Source organism: Ochotona curzoniae, unplaced genomic scaffold (genome assembly GCF_017591425.1).
Source record: "Ochotona curzoniae isolate NIBS_2020 unplaced genomic scaffold, NIBS_Ocur_1.0 scaffold_4505, whole genome shotgun sequence".
NCBI classification, from domain to species: Eukaryota; Metazoa; Chordata; class Mammalia; order Lagomorpha; family Ochotonidae; genus Ochotona; species Ochotona curzoniae.
This window is the reverse complement of record NW_024467118.1, coordinates 48,807,463-48,834,607: the sequence shown is the minus strand read 5'-3', so window position 1 is coordinate 48,834,607 and position 27,145 is coordinate 48,807,463. Positions and strand designations below refer to the sequence as shown.

Sequence of the window (27,145 nt, the reverse complement as noted above, 5' to 3'; positions counted from 1 at the left end):
GTTGCAAGAATAGCAGCTAGAAGGACTGTAGTTGCACAGACCTCTCTGCAGGCCCTTTCCCATAGCAATGCTCAGGTAACAAAGGAGTGGCCTGTTTTCCAAGATTCAGGTAACCCTTCTCTTCCTTGTGAAAGCAAATACTGCAAGGTCTGTTCCCTTCTGCAGGACAGAACAAAGCCCAAGCTTGCTTCACCGCGAAAAAAAAAAACAAAAAACAAAAAACAAACAGGTATTTTTCATATTTATTTTCAGTTTATTTTAAAAGCAAAGAGAGGCAATATCTTCCAACTGCTGATTCTAGGCCAGGAGCCTATAACTGAATCTGGATTGTCCGCATGGGTGGCAGGGACCTAGGTACTTGGGCTTCCTGTGTGCATCAGCAGAAACCTGGATCAGAAACAGAGAACCTGGGACTACAATGAGGCACTCCGGTATTGCACATGGGCATTCCAAGTGGCAGCTTATCCTGCTGTGCCACAGTGCTCACACCAGTGGTGGGTTTCCAGGGGCAGGGAAGCAAGGCACATCTCTTGAGACTCACTGAGCACTAGAGGAAGCACAGAGATTAGAATGAACCCAGGCTGAGGGCTAGAATCTAGGTCCAATTGTTTTCAGGTATGTTTCACAACCAGAGGAGAAACACTTTCTAATTATTCTTGACTACCACTTTATTTCACAAGCAGTGGTGGAGATTTCCGTTATCCTTGATTATCAGTTCCCAAGGAGAGGGTGCTGAAAACTCAGGTCCCTTGACAGCTGTGTGTGTGTCATCAGTGCTGGCCTGTGACAAAGTTGTGAGGTAGATGTGCTCTTCACCTTTTGCAGATGAAGACTCCAAGATGCAGAATTTGACTGGAACCCAGCTCATCAAATGGGTGGCACCTTGTCCTTGTGCAGTCTCTTCAATCCTTCTCCTGTATCATCTCCAAAATCCAGTCCACATACTCAGCTACTTTGGTATAGACACCAGGGTGGTCCCTGCGGGCACAGCCTTCACCCCAGCTGGTGATGCCCACCAAATGCCAGTTGCTGCTGTACTTACAGACTAAGGGACCACCTGAATCTCCCTGTGTTACAGTGGGTAGAAAAACAATGAAAAATTACATGACAGATACCATTCAAATAGTGAATTTTTAGTCAAATTTCACACACCATACACACCATAACATAGTTTCTTAAACTTCACGTATCTCATGCAGATGATCTTTCAGATATGTTTACAATGATTGATTTAACAGTGCATGCTTACATTTTCCATTTATTTTCTTTTCCATTCAGATGTAATTTCAACAAGGACATTTGACATCACAATCCCAATGTCAAAGAAGAATAATGTTCTTGTATTTTAGGAGAAATACTCCATGTACATTTGTCCTCCTTTATGTTTAGCATGTACACACACAGACTATGACATATACACCCAAAACCATACATGATGTACATTGTATAGCTGTCAAATTGTTAAAGATTGTTTATAAAATAATTTGTCGTTGAATTTTTAAAATAGATAACTGAAAGGAAATATACTATTGGGAAATATATCTTGATATAAATTATCTCTAGGTGCCTATTATATTTTTAGAATAATTACCTTACAGGCATCTTTTCCCCCTTCTTTATAGCCAGCACAAATCATCTGTTCAGTTATTTTATGATCTCTATAGCTTTTCTGGCACTCTGCATTCGTCACCAAAGGAACAGTTGCCTTTTGAAGAGTGTTTTGGATTTTACCTGTAATAAATAACCAGGGTGTAACTTCAGAGAAAGAGAATAAAATAAATATGGAAGTAAGGTTAAAGTCTTAAAACAATTGGGGTCATGGTTTTGAAGACAAGTAGGTAATGAAGGTTGGAAAGATAAAGGTGGAGAGAGTGAGAAAAAGAGAGAGATCCAGAAAAAGAGACAGCTGTAAATTGGCATCTTATCTCTTAGAGATGTTAAGATAACCCCTAGCAGCACAGGCTGACCAGAGACTTTCCACCATATCTTCTTCCTAACAGAAGTCCCTATTTGTATTTATTGTCTACAGTTCAAAAGTTTGCAAGATTTACCCCTCTCTTTCATTTTATATGTTCAAAATTAGCATTTACAAATATGCCATTTCTAGGGGGGAAAACTCTCTGGCAAAGGAGGAACATCTCTTCTTCACAAATATTTCCATGAAGATCAACTTAAGTATAAATACCTAAATTTCTCCCATTGTTCAGGTTCCCCACTAAATAAATGTTGAGAGACTTGGTTTAGTTAAGATTACTTTTAATTTCTGTCTTCCTCAAGGGAAGATTTTGAATTTAAATCAATTGAATAAATAAATTAGAAAAGATGGAGGGATTTGGAAAGCTGTTCCTTATACTGTCCATCAGAAAAAACTGGATTTTGGAAAAGAAGTATGATCAATTTTGTGAAAAGTTTAAAGACAGGTAAACTGGGTTTCTTAACTTAGGGTGTATTGAAAGAATTTACATGGTCCATAAACTTGGGCTGGATAAAGTATACCTTTCTTTTTACTAATCTCCAACTGAAATCTCATATTCTCTTCAGTTACAAACGTAGGCACCAAGCGTAGTAGTCTTAGCAGTGCCTATGAGTTTGCTACCAATAGAGATTAAGATAGTTTTGCATCACATTATATTTATGGCAGATAACTGAAAATATTGTTTGTGCTATCATCTGTTCAAAATTGGGATAGGTATTAGAACCCTATTTTTAATATGTAAACAAATATATTTTATATATTAATACTTATAATATATAAAATGCAAATAAATATGATTGCATCATATCTTAAGTAAATTTGATGACTGTAATTCAACTTAACTGGCTTCATTTATCGTCTCGGGAATTTTATTGAAGCATGGAGAAGCATCGTTAGAGAAGTGTTTCACAGGCTTCATCAGATTGCAGCAAAACCAAGAACTACCCGCAAACAGAATAGACATGCCTTCTGGACATTAACATCAAAAGAGAACATGGTTTGAGGAAAAGGGCACACCAGTTATACTGAGCATAAGATGAACTGAATGGGTTTATTGGCCTTAAGTAGTTCAATCTTTGTGAAGCCCAACAAATTACCTGTATATGATGCTTAAAATACTACCGTATGATTTTTTTTGAGTCCCAAGTAAAAATCTCCTTCTTTAAGAGTCACTGGAAAAATATTTGGAATAAATAAGATCATGATGCTTTTAGACAGAAACTGATTAAATTTGTCTACTCCGTGTATTCTACCAAGACTTGCTCTAGGAAAAATATCAAAAATGTCAGGCTGTACCTTTTTCCTTTGTGTAGCCCCAGCCTGTTATCCAGCAGTTGGTGTAAATTATGTTTGTATCTTCTTTGGAAGGCAGGCATACTGCTTTTTGGTAGTCTGAAAATTAATTCTTAAATTAGAGTTTGGTTCAATGAAGTTACAGGCATTAGCCATGAGAAGACATCCTTTTCCACAAAATAGCACTTCTGTATTATTTGTAAGGTCAGTGATTCAAGATTTCTCACCAGCAGAATAATGTTCACCTGACATTTACTTATAAAGCTTTCTGAATTAAATAAATAAAAAAAAAAAACTCAGAACTCACACTGAATGTTAAAAGCATTTGAAAGTTCTTAAAGTGTGCAAACCCATAATTGATAGTCACAGCAAAGTGTCTACACCTGTTCATTTAATGGTTATTATGTCAATGAAGTCATCATCATTTCCATTTTATAGATTAGGAAATTAAAGCTGCAAAGAGGTGAAGGTGACACGGTCATCACAGACACAGAGGCAGGCAGTTTCGTGGAACACCATCCCTCCATGTCAGCCCCTTCAACTATAGTGCTTTGGGATTTGCTGAGGCTCATTCTGCATTAGTCCCTTCTCTGGTCACATTATGTCCAGAAGTTAGCAGTCTAGTCCTTCTTGCCCTAATATATTCCCCATAAACCCAGGACAGTGCTGGTTCTTTCCATCTTGTCAAACAAACTACAAAACACAAAGGTATTTCCCAAACCTATTATTGCAAAATTCTATATACACTTGAATTCTTCTTTAAAATAACTGATTAAAATTCATTGCCCTTTAAGTAGACAAGATTTTTTGAGAAATTTTAGGTAACTTCATTTTCCTGGTAACTATATGTTTCCCACAATTTTACCAGCCAGAAAACAATCTCTCCAGGTGTCCCCTTTCTTTCACGCAAGTTTGAAAAATTAAGTCACCCCAAAACCTTCAAAGAGCTTCCCCTTAAAAATGCTACATACCGGTGTAATTTAAAGGAGTCTGAAGTTGAATTAAGGCAATATCATGACCAATCTCTGAGATTTGATAACTTGGGTGAATAATAATCTTTTTTATTCGTGAGAAAGGTGTTTCTTTTGTAATCTCTGATAGATGTAAGATTCCACCATAAATGCGCCAAACGTCTGGAAATAAAAGCCTAGGAGAGAAAAATAAGTGTTGAAACTGGCAGGCCTGGTCTTTGAGGGTGTTCCTTTTTTTTCTATCATGTTTCATTCTCAAAAAGCACCAGCAGAGAAATACTACATATGCCATGCATTTTCCTAGTTAATTTCTTCTCCTGGTGTTTTGTCATCACCCTCAGTAGCAGAGCTTTATCTTTTAAGATTTAATTTGAACTATTGATAAGTGTGTGTCGTTGTCCCTCAGCGATGGACTTGGTGCACGGAGCCGATAATAACACACGTGGATCCTGACTGATGGTCAAGAGCCGAAGTTTATTAGGGGCATCAGACTTTGTACACTGAGAGTCCGTATGGGATAAGGAAAGAAGTATTGAGCTCATCAACAAAGTCATCAGCTGTTTCCCTGCTCTTGATTGGAATTCCTTTTGTTTTGTATATTCCACCCGGTGTTCTCATTTACATGCTGTAGCCATTTGGTTGTTCTCATGCAAATACTGTCCAATGAACTGCAATCCTGTGCTCGCTGACCTTCCAGGGTCACAATGTCCTCCTACAAGTGTGCATTTCTGTAGCTGCTTCATGCTTGTTTCAAGTAAACTACAAGAATTTTACTGCCCCATTCAGACAAATGGCAGTGGGGAGAGACTCAATATTTAATGAGAAAGCCAGCTTAAATTCACAAAATCTGAAAGGAATTGCTTTCATTCAACTCAGAGCTATCAAGTTAGGCTGATCTCACACCGTCTCCTCTACTAGGGCAAATTGTAGGGACTTCTCTGTTGTCTTAAATGTATTTGTATTTCAAAAAGTATGATAAATTAACTTTTAAAAGATGAATATGTACAAAGAAAATCCAAAATTACAATCTAGAATAGTTTTATTTTTGCAAAGATCAAAAAATTTATTACTACCAAGTGAGTGTGCATATAGAAGAAAATAATGGAGCTACAGGGGGAAGGTGGTTTTCTTTCACTTAAATCCCAGTGTTCTGCATCTATTAGGCCTTACAATCCACAAAACTAGGTTTGCAAAGGTGAAAATTCTTATTCCTAAGTTGGATGTACTTAACTAAGGTACCTACTATTTCCCACTTTAATGTCTTTTCCTCCTTTAGCGAAGCTATACACCCCTAGGTGCCAATGTGGTCTTTCCATGTGTCCCTTGATGCTGCTGTGTTTGGGAGGCATGGAAGGAAGGTGTAGAGGGGCAGGCAATATCTTCAATCTTGGTACCTGGTAACTTGAATCCTGCCCTTTGATGAAGGAGAAGTGATTAATTTATGCAAACAAAATGCCTTGGAATTGGTGATGTGACATAAAATTTAAAGCTGCCTCCTACATCCCATATGAGTTCTGATTCGTGTCCCTAGGGCTGCACTTCAAGTCCAACTCCATGATAATGGCCAACCCGGCCCAGGAAAGCTACAGAGGATGATCCAAGTGCTCAGGCTCCTGTCATGCATATGGGAGACATGGGCAAAGCTCCTATCTCCTGATTTTGAACTGGCCCAGCCCCGGTTATTGGGATAATCCAAGGAGTGAAACAGCAGATAGATTTCTCTGTCTCTCCTGCTCTCTGTAACTCTGATTTTTGAATACATAATATGATAGACATTTCACCTCTCAGAATAAATATAAACTGAAGGAGTTTTTTGAGATTTATTTATGTATTTGAAAGTCTTTAATCATATGCATATCCATTTTTGCATTTCTTATTGGGTATCTCAATCTAATATACACTTTTGAATCATTTTCATCTTCCTGATACCATGCCATGCATTTTAAACATGTCACTTAATCCTTTGAGCAATCTTAGAAATAGATGCTGAATTAATTGTATTAATTATTTAATTATTTTATTTATTTATATGGTGGACTTGAGCTTCTTCAAGAGACTTGGATTCAGTTATTCAAGGTCATATGTCTAATATGTGACAAAGCTGTGATTCATGCCCTGTTCTAACTAAGGTCTAAGTGTTTTAAAACATAAAATTGCTGCTGTATATAATATTTGCTTGATAAGACAGAAATATTACATCAAATCATACATACTGAAACAGCTAGAATAATAAGGTATCACCTTTTAAAATTTTGTTATTATTACTTAGTACATTTGTGAGAGGAGAAAGTAAAATTTCTATTGGCCTGAAAGAAATTGGTCTTTGAAATAAAATGAATTTAGGTAGAGGAATGTCAGTCCCACAAAAAGCCACACTTTGTTCTCATTGGTCAAATTAGTCTGCCCTCTGATCCTTGTGGTTTTTAAATAATTTAGACGCTATTCTTTGTTCAAATGTCTTGTATGAAAAAGAATAGCTCTCCACTAATAAAGCCACATGATGGTGGAGGAATTCTTTAAAATCAAAAGACAAGAAAAGATATATCTTAACTTACCCATCAAAGCAGTGAGCAGCAGTTAGAATCCACTGGTTTCCAATGATGGATCCTCCACATGCATGGTTTTGGCTTGCCAGTTTCACCTGCAGGCTTACCTGCCAGGGCCACTCTCCGCTAGAAGAGTTCATTCCTCCCACGATGCGTGCATTTATTTTTGTTGTGCAAACTAAAAAGAAAGTTTTGAAGTTAATGGTTGGATGTAGAAGTTAAGCATGAAAGAAATACAGAAGAGGAGAAACAAGATGGCAAAATAGGATAAACACAAGTTAAAATGGGTGGAGAATCATTAGCCAGAGTTAAGCAGAGCAGCCTTGATGCCAGGAAATAGAGGACAGGCCAAGAGCAGAGGGATGCCTGGAGACCCATGAACATGAGATAGCAGCAGGAATAGCAGAGTGGTATTGCAGTGACCAGATACTGAAGTAGCAGTCAATAATTGGCAATTGGAGCTCCACCAGTGGTTAAGTGAGAGGAGAAGTTCACCAGAAGCTCAGAAGGTGAACCCAGGCATAGAACTACTTGTGCTACTGATTTGCTTATTTTGACTATGAGTAGAAACAGAGTGGCAAAGGCCAAATAGGTGGGTGCAGGAACAGGATGGATTTCACTGCTCAGACCTCTACCAATGCCATTTTGTGTACTGAAGAAAAGGTTGTGGGGATGGAGGAACAACAGTGAACTGCTTATGTTTTAAGCCAGGAGCAAGCTCCTTTTTTGAAGCTCAAGACATTGCACTGGTCTCACTGGGAAAGCAGTACTGACTTGCCATCCTACGGGTTCCATCCAAAATAGGTCTTGGTGACCTTCAGACCTAATGGTCAGCAGGTTTTGGAAGAGCAGCACTGCTGACAACCCAATGATTTAGGACAACTGGTGACTCCCCGGTCCTGGGCACTGCTTGAAAAGGGAGTGGGAAAGGCTGTACAGGCAATGGTGTGGCCACACATACGATCACAGGGTGTGGAAATTAGTGAGCCAGGACCTGAGGCTACAGAGACCGTGATGGAAGGCTAGAAGGGAAACTTGGTGGTAGTAGCATAGTGACTGAACTAGATACCTATTACAATTGGTAAAATTTGCCTATAAATCAGTGAGCAACACAGCTTAGAAACTGGAGAGAAATCTGCTAACCAGAATAACAATGACCAAGAGCAAAAGAGAAAGAGGCACAATAAATATTACTGATGCTTCCTCCCCCACAAAGGAACAAAAGCCTTTGTCAACCTAAGAGTTAACTGAAGAATACATAGGGGAAATGGGGGATAAAGAGTTTTTTAAAACCTGTTATAGGGCCCAGTACGGTGGCGCAAGTGGTTAAGGTCCTCGCCTTGCACGCCTGGGATCCCATATGGGCGCCGGTTCTAATCCCAGCAGCCCCGCTTCCCTTCCAGCTCCCTGCCTGTGGCCCGGGAAAGCAGTCGAGAACGGCCCAAAGCTTTGGGACCCTGCACCCACGTGGGAGACCCGGAAGAGGCTCCTGGCTTCGGACCGGCATAGTATCGGCCGTTGCGCTCACTTGGGGAGTGAATCATTGGACAGAAGATCTTCCTCTCTGTCTCTCCTCTCTGTATATCCGCCTTTCCAATAAAAAAAAAAATAATAATAATTAAAAAAAAAACTTGTTATAAATCTTTTTAATAAGAACAAGAAGCACATATAGCAGTCGAAGGAATTTGAAGATTATGTTATATAGAAATAGCAAAACTGAGCCAAAGTGAAACTGAACTATTAGAAATGAAGGACACAACAGAACAAATAAAAAATTCAATGGAGGGCCCGGCGTGGTGGCGCAAGTGGTTAAAGGTCCTCGCCTTGCACGCCCGGGATCCCATATGGGCGCCGGTTCTAATCCCAGCAGCCCCGCTTCCCTTCCAGCTCCCTGCCTGTGTCCCGGGAGAGCAGTCGAGGACAGCCCAAGGCTTTGGGAGCCTGCACCCGCGTGGGAGACCCGGAAGAGGCTCCTGGCTTCGGATCGGCATAGTATCGGCCCGTTGCGCTCACTTGGGGAGTGAATCATCGGACGGAAGACCTTCCTCTCTGTCTCTCCTCTCTGTATATCCGCCTTTCCAATGAAAAAATAATAAAAATAAATCTTAAAAAAAAAAATTCAATGGAAGTCCTTAGTAATAGAATGAGTGAGGCAGAAGAAAGAATCTCAGGATTGGAAGACATGTCAGTCAACAATGGGGAAACAATCAAAAGGCTGGAAGAGGAACTGAGCCGAGCTAAGAAAAGTATTCAAGAATTAGGAAACACCATTAAAAGATCAAATATAAGAATTATGGGAGTCCCAGACGGCTCAGAAAGAGCTGAGTTTAAAAATGTATTCAATGAAACAATAAAGGAAAACTTCGCTAATTTGGATAAACAAACAGCATGCAACAGGGTTACAGAACTCCCAACCTCCTAAATAGGGTTGACCAAAGTGATCTTCACCACAACACACGATAATCAAGTTCTCTTCAGATGAACACAAGGAAAAGATCCTTACACACATGAAAAAAATCAATTAACATAAAGAGGAATTCCAGTCAGACTCAATTTCTGACCTCTCAGAGGAAACGCTGAAGGACAGAAGAGAATGGCATGACATATTCCAGATTCTAAAAGGGAAAAATTGTCAGCCCAAAATAACTTACCCAGAAAATCTTTCCTTTGTCTTTGAAAATAAAACACATTCTTCCACAATAAAAGAAAAACTCAAAGAATTCATCTCATCCAGACCTACCCTACAAAAAAATAATTACAGATGTTCTCCTGACGGAGAAGAGGAATAGCACCTACAAAAACCAAAGGCAAACTTGGAGAACATCCCAATAAAACAACAAAATAAGACTAAATCAAACAACAAACCATTGCTAAAATGACAGGACCAAATTACTGCCTATCAGTATTAACCTTGAATGTAAATGGCTTAAACTCATCAGTCATCTGTCATTGCTTGTTGCCTGCATGAGACACATCTCACCAACAAAGATATGTGGAAATAGATAGTCTGGGCTACGAAAGAAAAATGAGCTGGTGTAGCTCTTCTTTTTTTTTTTTTTTAAGATTTATTTTTATTGAAGGTTAGATATACAGAGAGGAGGAGAGCCAGAGAGGAAGATCTTCTGCTCGATGGATCACTCCCCAAGTGACCACAACAGCTGGAGTGCACCCAACTGAAGCCAGGAGACTGGAGGCTCTCCCATGCCTCCCACATGGATACAGGGTCCCAAAGCTTTGGGCCATCCTTGACTGCTTTCCCAGGCCACAAGTAGGAAGCAGGATGGGAATCAAAGCTACCTGGATTAGAAAAGCACCTATATGGGATCCTGGCACTTATAAGGCAAGGGCTTTAGCTACTAGGCTACTCTGCTGGGCCCTGGTGTAGCCATTCTTGTATCAGATAATATAGACCTTGAAGTGAAAAATATTTAAAGAGATGAAGAAGGATACCACATAATGACCAAAAGATCCATTCAGCAAGAACAGATCACCTGACTAGTTTCTATGATGTTTTCTTTTTCATCTCTAATTTTACTTAGATTTTCCCTCTTTGCTAGTGTGGCTAAAAGTTTGTTTTCCTCATCTTCTTAAAAATGTCTCTTTCTTTTTGCAATTTGCAGTTTTTTTAAAAAAAAAAATTCAATTCCATTTATTTTTGCTGTGATTTTAATCATTTCTTGCTTCTTGTTCATTATTTCTTTTCTAGTAAGTCCTTGAGATACATTATTAGATAATTTATTTGAGATATTTCAATTGTTTGTAAGCACCTGATGTGATAAATGTCCTTTTCATTGCTGCTTTTGCTACATGGGGGTTTGATATTTTTGTTTTTATTTTAATTTCTTCAAACAAATTTTTTCCAGTTAATTTCTTCAGTTACATGAAAGTCATACAATAGCACCATTTTCTTCAAGAAGGTTTCTGATTCTCTTTCATTTCTTCAGCAATACATTGGTCATATAGTAACAGGGTATTTAACTCATGTCATTGCATATTTTTCTTCCTGTTGATTTTGTTGTACAGGTTTTCATGTAAGAGTAATAGAGACTATCATATCGAGATGTGAAGACACAATGCAGTATGCATCCCTACTTCCAAATCAAAGATGGACTCCCAATGAAACTGTTGGATATATCTTGACAATGAAATACTGGAGTGTTTGCCATTATCCATACCTACAATGTCAGGATACACTTAAATGACAGAATGATGGATTTATGACTGTTTATGAAGGAGTATATTATTGTAGTAATATAGGTGAAATCATTGGTAGAAGGGGAATTTGGGGAGAGGGGAAGGAAAATCCCAGTGCTTTTGGAACTGTATCATACAGTTAAAAAAAAAGTCAAGTGGAGTTAATTGCACTCTGTAAGACTAGGCCAACTTTCAAAACAGTCCTCTTGCACAATGGCATGAGAGAGTGAGGTTACTTACCAGAACCATTCACAGTTTTGCACAGTCTCAACGAATAACCAGAGTTTGCATGTATTCTACGTGTGATGCTAGCTGGGGAACCATCCAAAGATAATCTCAAGGAACACTTGCACCTGGAAAAAATTGACTGTATAAAATTTAAATTTTCACAGAAGGAATAGAATTGTGCATTGTTAAGGAAATATCCCCTTACTTCTCTTCCTTACAATCTTCTGGGAGTGAAGAGTAAGTGAAAAACTGACAACGAATTGTCTCTGTACAAGTCTCTTGGCAAGCAGTCACTCCTTCAACGAAGGTCACGCCCAGTTCTTCTCCCCCAAAGTCAACTCCAGAGTACATTTGGTAATGGCAGGGTTCTGTGCCAGTTATAAACATACAAAAAGGATGAAGAAAAGAAATAAATCATGGTTATTCAAATTTCTGTTACCTTGAAGACAGGCTCATCACTATTTCTTGTAGGAAAACAATAAAAAATAATATTTGTGCAATATTATTTTTGATTCATTACCAGGAAATGTTTTCTTGCAGGTTACAAGGCTGTGTCCAGACACAGTGTTTTCTTTAGGAGTAGGTATACTTGGTGTACCACTTTCAGAAGTTTTAAGGAAACATGCATTTCTGTTTTTAAAAAAAATAAAACGAGAGAAAGAAAGCTTCATTTCAAGCACTAGGCAAATACCAAAGCAGCTTACAACAGAAAATCAACTATACAAACTTAATTCTTCCACAAAACTCTTCAAAGTAATTTGACTACAAAAATCTAACAAATAAAAGGGATTAACTGTAAATCAAGCCACATCTCCTTCTGGTGAAGATTAATGCGTAGAGATAACCTGAATGGAGGACAATAGTGAAATTGCACTGCCTAATTGGAACTACAACACATTGCTTCTCGGCCTTTAGGCTAAGATCAAGTGTGGAAATACAACACATCAAAGAAATTAAAAAAAAACACAACTATTTCTAGGGATTAATGCTGCTAATGCTCTTATATAATTATATTCCTTTGTTGTAGCCTTGCACTGTATATAAAGAAAGGGGTCGGTTATTTCTGGGTGAAGAGATTGGATGAGAACTTTGATCATTTTCCAGAGTTCTTGCTTCTGAAACAGACAGCTGTTAGAGCTCCCAGGGCTTTAGCAATATATTGCAGTGAGTGGCTCTCACTTCAAGCTAATAGGAAACATTCAAATAATTAAGAAAAGCATCAGATTTTTTTTCTTCGTGGCTGTTGTTTTATTGACTCAATGGCATGTTTGAAAGAGAAGGGAGTGGAAAAGTTTGCTAATCTCCTAACTGATCTGCCAGGATAATACCTACTAACATTGTAGAATCAAATGTTTTGAGGGAAATGAAGAAAATGTTTTCAAACTCCAGCTACAAAAGAACAGCAGACACCACACATTCACACTCACCTTTGTGATTCTATATGCCATTCATTATTGTAGTATGTAAAGAAGAGGCAGTTGGAATGATAGGTGCAAATGGTACGACAGACAAAAGGATTTGGAGCAGTAACTCTGGCAACATTCGTGTCTGAGAATGCAAGGTTCTGGAAAAGGTTCATGTGGCATCCTGTGAATTCAGAGTGATGTTCCTCAGTCAATAAGCAGACACTGTGTAGTTTGTCATCCATTATAAGAAAATTGTAATGATTGATCATATCACTAGAAAAACAATGTCATTTCAAATATTCCCGAACTTCCTTTTTGCTGTATAGGATAAGGCACTATCGCCCAATAATAGACAAATTCCTCAGCCAGGGAAATGGTATTGGTCAATTATCATTCCAGCTCTGCTTCCACCAGAGCGACATATTTCAGTAACTCAACCAATGATCTCATTTTCCTTATTTTTTCTGACCCTTATTTCGACCTTAGAAATACATGGTCTTGTTCTATTTTTGCTGAATATTATGAAAAATAATTTGCTAAAAAGAGATTAGCAAAACACCTGGAAGTTGAATGAGAATTTACCCATTGAAATTAGACTAGGGAAAAAAATTCAGTTTTCTTTTCTATGAAAGCATATGTCTTAATTGTATTTTTTTTGCTGTTGTTGTTCTTGTATCATTTGCTCAGTTTACTCAATTTGACAGTAGAAATTTCATCAAAAGTAGGAAAGCTTAAAGACTGATGACAGTTATGGGAAGTATAAAAAACAATCAATTTCAATCCATGTATTGGGGTCAAGAGAGCATATCTTATAATACATTCATGTGGGCAGTCTAGGAAATTTGAATTCAACTAATTAATCTAAGAAACATAATCTAGAAATAGCTATTTAGCCTAGTCATTGTGGTGCCCATATTCAGTATCAAAGAATCTAGGCTTGATGCCCATTTCTGACTCATGACTTCAGCTTCCTGCTAAGACAGACCCAGAGAGGCAATGGTGAGTGAATAGGCAAAGTTGAGTTTCTAGCCCCCAGTGTCATCCTGGTCTACTCCTGGTTATTGCAGTCATCTGTGGAATGTGTCATTAGATGGGATTCCTCTGTCCCACACATTGCCTCTCAAATAAAAATAAAGGAACTTTTGAAACATAATAGGTTATTAAAATCAGGAAAAAAATATATCTCCCAATCTATAATTGCATCTTCACAAGGATACCCTTGACCAGTTTACTTTTATATTTATAGAGAAAAATAACTTACTATCTCATGATAAGGTCCTTTTTTTTCTAGGTCACTGAAAATACTAGGATTCTTTTTTGTTTGTTTCTTTACACTCATAGCTACTTAAATCTATGCCATGGAAATATACAAATTCATCTAATTTTTAATGGAAATCACAGCTCTGTAAAAACAAAACAAAACCCCAAACTAAAAAGCAAGATATGTCAACAAATGATAGACATTCTGTTTTCCAATGTAAATATTTTTATTTTTTCCCTAAATCATGTCTTATTTTCTATGACACCCAGATATTTTGCCCTCCTACAGTGGGGAGCAGCTGTACCCTCATAAGCTAAATAGTAGGAAATTTCATGGCAATTTTCTGGTGATTCAGTTGAAATGACCTACATCCCATGTCTGAAATTACATGTTTTACCAATTTATCATGATAGAATCATTTCACTAGCTATGGACACATCACAAGATGAAGTTTTCTCCCCAATATCACTATGTTAATTTCCAGTTATTGCTGTACTAGGAGTATAATCAGAATTAGTGACATAAATAAAACAAATTTATTCTTTCACAGTTCTAGACATCAGAAACCTGGAAAAGGCCAGATCATATGTTAGCAGAGGTCTGTTGTGTTGGTAGGTTGTAATGGGTAACATGTTTCCATGTTCCCTTGCTTTGTCCAACTTCTGGAGGCCCCCTAAATTCTATGGATCATGGATCCTCACAGCATCTTCAAGGTCAGCACTCTCACTTCTTCCAATCTCATTGTCTGTGAAACTGACCCTTCTTCCTGCTTCTCTTTTATAAACCTTTCTGTGACTACAGTAGACCCAACCAGATAATACAAAGCAATCTTACCATCTCAAAGTCCTTGACTTAATCACATCTAAGACCTATTTTTTTCAAGTTAGATAACTCAGTCACAGAACCCAGTAATTAGCACATGGACATCTTTGGGGGCTCTTATTCTGACCATTGTAATCACATAGTGAGAAAATAGCCACATAATTACCAATTTCTGAAAGTGCACATGGCTTTAGGGAGAATCCAGACACCACATTATCCAGCAACTTGATACTGTTGGGTGTTCCTGTTGTGCTTTTCTTTAGAAGGCAATTCTTCCTGAAAGTAAAGAGATTACTTTGCTTCCTAAACTTCTGGGTACATGCAGCAGACAGGTAACACTTGGCATTGAAATGATTCATGGGCAGTGGAAAGTAAACGAAGCAAGCAGAACAAAGGTATTGAAAATGTGCAAAGTAAGGGTTTGCATTCTTTGTTTGTTTGTTTGTTTACTTTAAGAGGTTTTATTCCAGCAGGGCAGGAACAGGACTGAGGTGGTGGAAGGGCCACAAGGGGAAGGGGGAGGAAAGAGGTGGAGGCCAGAAGGAGAAGAGACAGACAGAACTGCACCTGGGGGCTAGGGTTTGCATTCTTAAGAAACATCCCAATCTTCCTCCTATCCATTCAGGCAGCACTAGGGTGAGAATGGGGTGGAAGATATTATTTTACAGCGCAGAAATCTCATTCTACAAGCACTGCCTATCTGAAAACCAAATGAAACTTACTCTCTTTAGGAAAAAAAATGATAATTAAGTCATAGAGAATTAAATCCTTAAAGCACCATCATAAATAAAAAATATAAATTTTACTCACCGGTGTTCCTCTTTGTGAAATGCTTTGGTGGCATATGTGAAAAACTGGCAGTGAATATTGTTAGTGCATTTTTTTTGGCATTCTGCAACACTTTTAACCTTAGATACATTAAAATTGCTTCCTCGCATATCAATTCCTTTGTAAGTGGTTTGGTGGCAAGCTGTACAAATGAAAGACAGGGAGACATTTTTGTCAATTTCATTTCTGGAGGTAGATCAACTACCATTTGGGAAGGCTAATTTTGAATAATAGCATTTCATGCCTGGCAACTACTTTACTAACAGGGGATTTGAATTTTTTATGATATCTTAATTTTCAAGCTATACTTGAAATCAATACAACCAAATGTGTTTTTATTTTCCCCCAAGAACACAAGCATTTGAAAGAAATTACTTTGCTTCCTAAAACGCAAGGTGCATGAAGCAATATAGGTAACATTTTGTACTGAAATTGTCATTGGCTGAGAAAATAAACAAGTCAAAAATAGCAAGGACCCTCATACTGTGTGCCAGGGGTTGACATTGTTAAACAAGTTGTTGTGCCTTTGATTTCTTGCACTGAAAGCAGGAGCGTCTTTGTCTCTTTTCCTTACTATTCTACTTCAGCCACTCCTGATTGTGAATTGTGTCGGTAAGCCTTGCCATTGAGAACTCTCAGAACATAGTAGTATGTGGAGACTTCTTGAGTACATACCATGAAACATTTCCATTCTTATATTAAGTTTTACTTATGTATCCTTTTAATCAAAAAGGCTCTTAATTTTTAATTTACTATTCTTAACATTTGGGATGCACTATGATTGGACAGACAGATATTCCATCTTCTGGTTCACACCTCAAATACATGCTGGTCTGCATTAGGATGAAGCCTGGGGCTGGGAACTCCATCCTGGCCTTCCATGTGAGTGGCAGGGAATCAAGTATTTGAGCTATTGTTGTTCTCTTCCAAGATGCAAATAAGAAGCAAGTAGGAATTCAAAGAGGACTTGATTCCAGGTGCTCCAATATGGGAACAGGCATCTGAAGTGACATCCTAGCTTCTGTAGCAAATACCTACTCCTTAACATTTATGTAACATTTATATAAATAACATTTATATAAATAATATAATTGGGCCTGGCACAATAGCTAAGTGACTAAACCCTCTCATTGCAAGTGCTGGCATCTCATTTGGGTGCCTGTTCAGTCCCAGTTGCTTCACTTCCCATCAAGTTACCTGCTCATGGCCTGGGAAAGCAGTCAAGGATGGTCCAAACCCTTGGGACCCTGCATCCATATGGGAGACCTGAAAGAAGTTCCTGGCTCCTAACTCCTGGATTGGCTCAGCTCCAGCCATTATGGCCACTTGGGGAGTGAACCAGTGGATGAAAAATCTTTCTTTCTATCTCCCCTTCTTTCCGTAAATCTGATCTGCCTTTCCAATATAAATAAATAAATCTTTATATATATATATATATACTAACAAAAGTGCAACTACACCTTTTCTCTTAATTTTGCTATCAGATACAATAATTGCAAAAAGTAGTTATTTTAAGAGCTTTTAGAAAATATATTGATCTATAAAACTGGTTTCTAAAATGCAAAATAAAATTTATTTTAGATAAACTATGCTTATTTTGTTGGCTAAGTCAGGACTCTAAGTTTATAATTAAGGCAGTCGCACCTTATGGTAAGTGATGAAAATACAAATTGCCAGGATTTGTATTATGGCATATCAGATTTCTGCTTCTGATCAGATTCCCTACTAATGTGCCTGAAAAAGCAACAGAAGATGGTATACATGCTTGGTCCCCTGCCACCCATGTTGTGGATCATGATGGGGTTCCCGGTTCCTGGATTTTCCTGGCCAAGTCCCAGTTGTTGCAGTGATTCGGGGAGGAACCAGCAGATCTCTCTCTCTCTCTCTCTCTCTCTCTCTCTCTCTCTCTCTTTCACTCTTTGTAAGTCTATCTTTCTAATAAATAAATCTTAAAACACAGACACACAAATGGATTGCAGGGACCTGGTACGTTTTTGTGTGTGTGTTTTAAGGAGGTGCTGGGAAACTATGAGGTTAATATAATAAGGATAACATAGTAATGATGTGCAGGAAAACTTCACTTCTAGCTGAGGACCCCTGATGTACAACAGAATTATGAAGATGAATAGAGTCCCTTCTTTGATATCCAGGAGACTGCCATATGTCTGTGTTTCTTTCTAAAAAGTTCAGGATTCAGACTCTGAGTCAAAGAAGTTCTGAAGCAGATTTATTATTAACTCAAATTTAGCTAGGAAATCCATATCTTACCAGTTATTTGGCCACATTGCTTTAAGGAATGCCCAGAAATTGCGCTTGTCCGATGCACTCTTGGAAGGTTTCCTGTAGCGCTATCTTTCAGGAAGCAACCAAACCTATTTTAAAAAGTAGCTCCACTTAGAAAGTAGAATCATAAACACACATTAAGGAAATATCTAGCATTTTCTGTACACAAATAAACGGAATAAGGAAAAAAGGAAAATAATGCTACTGCTCTGACACTCACCAAAAGACCATTCTTACAGAAATTCCATAAAATGTTATGATCTCTGTACTACCTAATTTCAACATTGTTTTGCTTTATACTCATCTGTGCTTGAGCACAAAAAGCCAATTAAGGGTCGGTGATCCTTCTTATATTCCTGTACTTTGGAGAATTGCTTCCCAACTTATGAGTGTTTATACAAACACTATCATTTATTTTAACAGTGAATTTTTGCATAGTGTTCATCTTGCTTATTAATTTGTTATACTCTGTACTTAATGGAAGATTTGCTTTTGTCTTTGATGTTATTAATAGATTTATTTTGTTTCAAATGTCATTATTTATAAGAATTCTTAAACTTTTAACTCAACTTTTAACATAACTTAAATATAGTCTGATCAGAAAATGATTATCCAGTTTCTAGTTTTTAAACTCAAATTGAGTGACCATACATGTGGAAACAATGAAGTGTCTTTCTGCATATTGATCAAAATAAAAGAAAATTCAGACACTCAATAATTTTCCAAATTACTAGTATATACTACATGTTCATAGGTGAACAACTCACACAGACTCATTCAGAACTGATACATCCCATGACCACAATTTTAGGTCATATTCAGTTGTGTTCATAGCAAAATCTTTGTCTAGATTTGTATTTTCTTAAGATTGTACTACTCACCAATATAACAGGCAACAGACAGTTAAGGGTATTTCCTTATTCAGCTGAAATATTCATCTGTTGTTAGACTCTTTCTTAAGAAGGGTCTCGAGTTTAAGATTTTTAGCCATTTGACTTAAATACTCCCTGAGCATTGCGCATAGAAATTAAGACATTGCGTGTGACACCTGGTATCACATATTGTAACACTTAGATTTGGGTCTCAGTTCTGTTTCCAATCCAGCTTCCTGCTAATGTGCACCTTGAGTGGCAGCAGGAGATGGCTCATGTACTTTGGTCCTTGCTACGTAAGTGGAGCACCAACAGTGAGTTCCAGATTCCTAACGTCAGTCTGGCCCAATGCTGTCCAGTGTGAGGATTTGGGGAGTGAATCAGTAGATGAAAGATGTCTCTCTTTCTGCCTTTCAACGCAAATAACTAAATGACTGTTCTACCATTTTAACATGCATGGGGAATGTCCAAGCAGCAGACCATGTAAGTCCCACAAAACCATTTGGTCTGGACCTGTCCAGGCAGCTTCAGGCAAGGATATTCAATAAATCCAGTGTTTAGGTTGATAATTTAGTGTGGCTCACAAATACTGTTATAAATAACTAAATGGTCCTTGGCAAAGAAAAGGTTTCCCCATTGCTGGGTGAGGATTTGCAAATCAGACAGATTGTGTTCAGTAGTTCTGGCTTGTGACCCAGGAGCCTGACTTTTGGAGAACTGTAAGGGATTCTGATAAGCTCATTCTGGATGCCATCTGAGAACAAACCTGGGATACACTAAACATTTTTGCACACAGCTAACACCATTATGAGAAACTTTTGGCTTCAGCAAACATGAAATGTCAGCTTTTACCATTTCTGTTCATCATTGGTTGAATTTGCTGGGAGAAAACTGAAGAGCAAACACCTGGGGTGGAATGTGCACATCATCCGACAGTGCTCGGCACTTGGGGAGTACATGGACATCACATCCCCTCCTCTGAAGAAGGTGTTTTGATACAGCTGAGTCAGACATCCTAGGATGGAATCATTGGAAAATTATTTTGGAGTGAGTGTAAGTAATTTTAATAGTTTTTTAAGACATTATTTTTTATTGGAAAGACATATTTACAGAGAAAAGATCTCGCTAATCCACTGGTTCACTTCTTGAATGGCCCAAAGCCAGGAGCTTCTTCCAAGTCTTCACTGTGGGTAGAGGATCCCCAGATTTTGAGCCATCCTCCACTGCTTTACCAGGCCTCAAGCAGGGAGGATAAAAGTGGAGAAGCCAGGACATGAACTGGTGCCCTTATGGGATGCTGGTGCGTGGAGGTGGGGATTAGCCAGTTGAATCAGTACACAAGCCCCACATTTTCATTTCTTTCACACAGAGCTTTAAACCACAACTCAAATAAAGAATAAAGCATAACAAGGAAAATATTGTAACACTGTGTGATATTATTCAAAATAATTTTTTAGATGCTTCTATGTGAAATACTTCATTGATTTTCATTTAGTCACACAATAATTTGCATATGAATGGCTCACAACAAAAATAAGCCTTGCATGATTTTCTTACACTGGGTAACATGCTATGAAAATATCATGCCTTAACAATAATGATATTTGACCAGTTTTCAAAACATTTTGGTAACAGAAATCTTCCTGGTATCTTACCTCTTTGTAAAGGAATGTTGATGCAGGCTTTATTCCATGCATCTTGTTTTTTATTTTAAAAGGTATTAAGTAACTACATCTCAGAGCGGGTTGACTTGCATGAAATCTAAACTGTTAGTAAATGTTCTGGGAAATAAACTGAGCCCTTCTGATTTCTATGCGTGAACTGTCTAAGATGCAATGTTAAATATGGTTCCTAATCTCAATTTAAGAAAATGAGCAGTTATTGCACTTTTACTTTTTTTTAAAGTTAATTTGCTAGATGATGTAAGCAAACACATGTGTGCACATGCAAACTGAAAATGAATTTGGAACTATTTGCTGATTGCAATTAATCGCAGCTCCAAAGAACACATATTATTAAAGAATTAAGTGTCTGGTTTTGGTAGGTAATTTAATTTACCACAAAAGACATTATTTCAGAGTCATCTTAATTTGCCTTCTAATTCAAGTAGCACATTTGTTTCGGTTATTCAACTATCCACTAACCATGTAACAAATCTGTTCATCCCTTGGGACAAAAGTGACTCTTTAAGGGACATGTCTTTTTGAATCTCATCCAAGGAATAGGAAACTTAGACAATACGTATTTCATTAAGCACGAAGATAAGCATGTTGTCTGCACCTCTGTTTCTCTAAGGATTTTGACCTCGAGTCCCTTTATGGAAACCTAGATCAGCAAGATTGTTTCTTTCACCCACAGGTGTAGCTAAAATTACTGCCTCTTGAATAACATTTATATTTGGAAAGAGAACAGATCTCTTCAGCTGAAAACTTGTGGGAAAATAAATTGTCAAGGGCATATGCCTAGATTTCATATGTACACAAAACACTGATAATTGGTCCAGTGACAATGCTAGTTATCCAGGACTTTGGTTTTTGGCAGTTCATGTTTCTGTTGTATTCATAATTATCAGGAACCTTGCAGGAGTGTAACAGTGGCATTGGGGTTAGCCTGTGGGTTAGCATTCTGCAATATAGACATTGAATTTCCACATGAGTCAGCCAGTGTGGGGGATAACTACAAAGTACTGCACCTTTATAGCTTAATGAATACAAAGTTATATTAGATATTCTTGCTTTATAAAACAGGGTCATATGGTGATGATGACAGTAATAGCCACAGTTTCATTATTTTCAGAATGTATGTAAAGAACTATTACTTGTAATAACAAAAATAGCTTACATAGCTATCACATGAGCCTCTATGTCCATGGACTTTGGGCAGGTTATTCAATCTTTTTAAAAGTTACACAAGTGATTGAAAAGGATATCAGGGACTGGCATTAAGCCACCACTCTTGTCTCAACATTCTTTCTTAGAGTGCCAGTTCAAGTCCCACCTACTCTGTTTCCAGTTCAACTCCCTGCCCGGTATGCCTGGAAAAGCAACAAATGACCTTAGCACATGACTTCCAGTCATCCACGTGGGAGAACAGGACAGAGTTCTGGCTCCTGAGTTTGACCTGGAAAGACGTAGCTATTATAAGCATTTGTTGACTGAACCAGCAGATGGAATAGTACTGTTTAATTTGTTATTCTGCCTGTGACACTTTGCCTTTCAAATAAATACCTTGTGGTGCACCACATTTAGTCACTACCTATCATGCTGGCAACCCATATGGAAATTGGTTGCAGGCCTGGCTGCTTCCCATCCAATTGCTTGCTAATATGCCAAGAAAAGCAGCAGGAGATGGTTCAAGTGCTTGAGCCCCTACCACCCAAATGGGAGACACTGATGGCATTCCAGGCTCCTGGTGTGTGCTTGGCTGAGACCTAGCTGTGTCAGCATTTTGGGAAGTGAATCAGAAGATGGTAAGATCTCTTCTTTCTCTCTCTCTCTCTTTCTCTCTCTCTCTTTCGTCTCTTCACCCCACCACTCTGTAACTCTGTCTTTCAAATAAACACAAATAAATAAAAATTTTAAAACTCACCCCTAGTGGTGGCTTTGAAAAAACTCCAACCCTACAATGATTAAGAAAAGCAGTGTTCAGAATCTTTCTTATTCTCTGAAAATTAGTGAGGTCTATTGAAAGAAGATGAAACCCTGATTGCAAATGATTCATGTGGAGTTACTCAAACGGATGGTTCACTAAGTTAAATTTCAACCCAATGCTTTGATTTATGCAATAGTCCCCTAGGGGAGAGAGTAAAAATCTCATGACATGCACTTATCAGATACTTGGATTAAATTGTGATACCGTCAAATGCCTGAAACTCTTAAGAATTTTCAGTCAAAGTTTGCTCTTCAGAATTGATAATAGAGAGAAAGTTGATTGTTTTGAGAACATTTTGTAGAAAGTCAGGTCCAAAGACACATTTCTATTTTCACATGTCCCGAGACTTCGTCACTCATGGCTCCTGTCCCACTCAGCCATGTGTTTCTTGTTTGATATTTCTGGGAACTTGTCCTTGCCTCCCAGTATTGAACAGATACTTATCCTGAAAATCAGGATCTGCCTCCTTCCCTGAAGTCTTCTCCAGGGGTGGCACATCTGGCTTAACCTCCCCTGTATCTCACCTACCTTTAAACATATGCCTTATAAATGCTTCACTTACCACAGGAAACTGTAGTAAACAGACAAATGAAATAAGCTGCTTGCCTGAATGAAATCATCCTAAAAAGAGAAAAAAACGCAATTGTAATTTTTACTGATTTTAGATCATCTTTAAAACATATTTGAAATAAGTCTTAATTTAAGATGATACAGATTTTCTAGTAGATTTCTGAATTACAAATAAGGGCATACAATTATTACTGTAATGAAAAAGGAGTTTGGTATAATTTTTTATGCCTAGGGATTTGGAAAATATATTTCCAAGATACAAGTTGAAACCACTACACTACTGTATGGTTATTGTTTATTTGCCATTCTGTTGCTATTATATTGAAGGGGGAGTTGGGAGGTAGGAATTAAATAACCATGAACATTCTTCATCTGAGAAAAAGGAAATTATTATAAATAATGACAATAATACCAGTTCATAATCCCATAGACCTTTGAAAATATCCAAGCCCACTTAAAAATTTTTAAGCAATCATAATCTTTGATTAAAAAATGTCTTATGTTTACAAAAATGCCAATTCCTTCTAGACTTTCTAAACGTTTAGGAAACTAGAGTACAGGCTAATAGTTTCTTTGTCAAGTAAAAATTTTATTTTAAAAACCCCACTTTATTTGGAGATCAGAATAATAGAAATTTGCTACCTGCAAGCACAATTGCTTCTGTGGTTCTCGAAGTGAGGGAGTCTCCTACAACTTAAAAATGAACGGTCTCCAAGCTGTCTTAACGGTATTATCACAGGCAATATTTATTTGTCTCCAGTATTGACTTTGGGTTTCCACCAACAGCTTCAACTTTCTGCACTGTCAACATAGTCCATGAACATCCTAATCCCAGGTTCCACTGTTTGATACATTAACTATTTCATGGAGTGATGATATCAGTAAGGCAGTAGGAGCAGAGCTTTCAGCATTCATCCTCTTGCTAAACTTTTAATTATCATAAAAGCTAAGAAATTCAGGTGAGACTATATAGCACTTGTTTAGAGCACAACAAGTACAAAAGGATGCCTTAAAGGGTATAGAAAGAACTTGTAGACATATGACGCTGATCCTGGGTCTGGAAAACACACTCTACAAAGGGGAAGGAGATGACACGAGCATCCAGTTTCACCAGAGATCCAAGCACAAAGCTTATCTTTGCAGACCCCAGCACCAGGCCAGATTCAGCCTCCAGGGCCACAGTAGTGCTGGTCCAGACTCAAGACTTCCAGACTCAGGTCTACTCCAGATTAGATTTGCCTCTGGGGCTTCAGGCTGCAGATTCCAAAGTGGTCTTCACAAAGCCAGAATTTAGTCCTGCCCCAGCCCAAAGATGCTTCCTTATAACTCATCTCTAGGGTGCACATGAAGACTCAGCTCTTCAAGACTTCCACAGGACCAGGTCAGTTTCCATGAATCTTTGTTCTAGCCAACCCCCTTTAGGCCCAATTGCCAAATCCACTACAACAGATACCTGCATGGCACAGCTTCATGGTTTCAGAAAAAAACCTCCTTTCTGTACATCCAGGAACCAAGCAACTCCAGTGTAAGGTTGATCTCTGCACTCAAGTTCAAAATCTATCTTGTCACCAAGTCATCCCCCCAAAAAACTCAGGTTTTAATCCTTACACACAAGTTTCAGGGAGTCTCACTGATCCAGCCCACTTTAATGCACCTTGGTACCAGGCTAACACATCCAGACTCATCCTTGAAGATCCAGGCGTCTCCAGACATCGTCAGGCCAGCCCCCTGTGAACTTAGGTGTGCTTATCCACTGGCCTTGTGGAACTGTACTGACATGGCTGAGGGCTCCAGCAGCAGGGTTTTCCCATGAGCGTCACCTGATGGCCTGCTGGATATCTCTTAATGGATGGAATGGTGAATAACTTTCCCTGCTGGAGACAGTCTTAAAAAAAAATATGCCCACATCTTCAAACCCACAGACAAACCTGAGCCTACAAGAACCACACATTATCAGGAGAATATGATAGCACTGAAGGAACAGAATAAAGCACCAACCAGTAACTGGCATTAAAAATAAATGATCTTTGTGCCTGGTGTGATGGCCTAGCAGCTAAATCCTCGCTTTGCATGTGCTGTGATCCCAGATTGTGTCCCAAGTGTTCCACATCCCATCCAGCTCCCTGCTTGTGGCCTCGGAAAGCAATGGAGGATGGCCCAAAACCTTGGAATTCTCACCCATGTGGGGGACCTTGAGGAGTCTCCTGACTCCTTCCTTCGGATTGGCTCAGCTCTGGCCATTGCAGCCACTTGGGCAGTGAAATCAGCAGATGGAAGATGTTTCTCTCTGTCTCTCCTTCTCTCTGTAAATATGATTTTCCAATATAACCAATAAATAAGCTTTATGGGAACAGCATGTGGCATAACAGGGTAAGTATATACCAATGGTGTCATCTCATATGGATGCCGGTTCTCGTCCCCACTGTTCTACTTTTGGTCCAGCTCTTTGTCTATGGCCTCGAAAACAGTGGAGTGTGACTCAAGTTCTTGAGCCCCTGCATTCATGTGGGAATCTCAGAGGAAGCTCCTGACTCCCAGCTTTGGACCAGCCCAGGCCTGGCTCTGGCAGCCATTTGGGGGATGAAACAATAAATGGAAGATTTGTCTTTCTCTCTCTCTCTCACTCACTCTTCTCTCATTCTCTTTCCTCTCTCTTTCTCTCTCTCATGCGCTCTCTCTGCACTTCTGACTTTCAAGTAAAATAAAGAAACATTATGGTTTTTCAGGCAGCCAGGTTTCTGCTCAAGAAGCTCTATTTTCTTTTTATTTCTAAGTAAGTCTCCTTATAAACTGAAATATGCTGCCTTACAGCTTTTGTCGTTCAGTCCTGGATATACCTACTATACCCACACAGAATACTTTATTTCTCCTTTTGTGCCTTTTAAAATAATTAAAGACCTTAATCACTTGCCCAGCAAATCTTGTTTTTTTTTTTACTCAAATATACGCTACATCATTCTAACGAGTAAATTAGATTTTGTGCTAGTTGATTCATAAATAAATATTTTATGTAAATTGAATTCAGAACAGCATTTGTTAGAAATGTAGAATAATGTTGCCAATAAAATATTTTTCTGGCTGTAATGAAGTAGCATCTATAAATATGCATGTAGCTATGACTTTTGTATTCAGGATATTAACTGGTATACAAGCAATCAACAAAAGAGAAACCCAGCCACCCACCCGTCCCCACTTTACACTGGAGTAGAACATTTTAATTTTGGATCCCATCTGTTTCAGGATCAACAGTTAAAAAAACAAAGTTGGGATGAAAGAACAAATCACAACAGAAACCCCAAAAGGCTGTTGCTCTAGATTATAAATTTTACCAACTTAAGTATTCTGCTTAGTTTGAAATTTTTTTTACACTGAAACATAAGCTATTTTCTAGTGAAACAATAAATTAAAATGTCTGTAGGGCTTCAGAGGAAGCAGATCAGAATTAAATTGAAAAGATGCAAGTGGTAGATAGAATTCTAAATTTTGCCCCAAATTTCCTAATCCTGGAAACTGAATACAGTAAGTAATCAGGTCTGTTATGATTATATTACATGACAAAAAACAATTTGAGGATGTGATTACTGTTGCTAAACAGCTGACTCTGAGATCACAGTGAAGCTGCTGAGTGGGCCTGTGGCTACCCCATGAGCCCCCTGAAAGCAAGATTTCCCCCGCCCCCCGCAATCAGCTGTCAGTAGAAACGGAAGCCAAAGGGTCTTGAGTGAAGGGAAGCTCCCTGGTGAGATGGAGAAGGCCATGAGAAAGCATATGAGAGGAACTTTGACCCAGAAAAAAAAAAAAGGTTTAAGTCCCATTTGAAACTATGAATCTTTTATACAGCAAAGAAAGTGATCAACAAAGCAAAGGAACGATCAATAGAATTGGAGAAAATCTTTGCACACTATACAACAGTTAGGGGACCAATATCCAGGACATACAAACAGCTTCAGAAACTCAACAACAGCAAAACAGACAACCCTCTGAAGAAATGGGCAAAGGAAATGAGCATTTGTTTTCAGAACAAATTCAAATAGCTAAAAGACATATAAAAAATGCTCAGATTTCCTAGCTATCAGGGAAATATAAATAAATACCACATCTACTAACAACATCTACTGGTGAAGATGTGGGTAAAAAGAGACCTTAGTCCACCGTTGGTGGGTATGTAAACTAGTGCAGCCATTTTGGGAGTCAGTTTGAAGAGTGCTAAGACAACTGAAAATGGATGTACTTTATGACCCCGCT

The 27,145-nt window shown here is 38.3% G+C and overlaps 1 protein-coding gene across 1 annotated transcript; it reads right to left on the bottom strand.

Annotated features, from left to right (window-relative positions):
• Nucleotides 1-239: 239 nt before the first annotated feature.
• On the bottom strand, nt 240-24,603 carry KLKB1 (kallikrein B1). The gene is made up of 15 exons (XM_040966222.1): nt 23,543-24,603; nt 22,893-22,951; nt 19,532-19,694; nt 17,793-17,896; nt 15,507-15,666; nt 14,863-14,972; nt 12,635-12,794; nt 11,728-11,837; nt 11,413-11,575; nt 11,220-11,332; nt 6,795-6,963; nt 4,240-4,415; nt 3,272-3,367; nt 1,592-1,731; nt 240-1,067 (listed from the first exon to the last, which is right to left on the bottom strand). Exons 2-15 carry the CDS (start codon nt 22,948-22,950, stop codon nt 903-905), a joined length of 1,887 nt encoding a protein of 628 aa, XP_040822156.1. The 5' UTR covers nt 22,951; nt 23,543-24,603; the 3' UTR covers nt 240-902.
• Between the last annotated feature and the right edge of the window lie 2,542 nt (nt 24,604-27,145).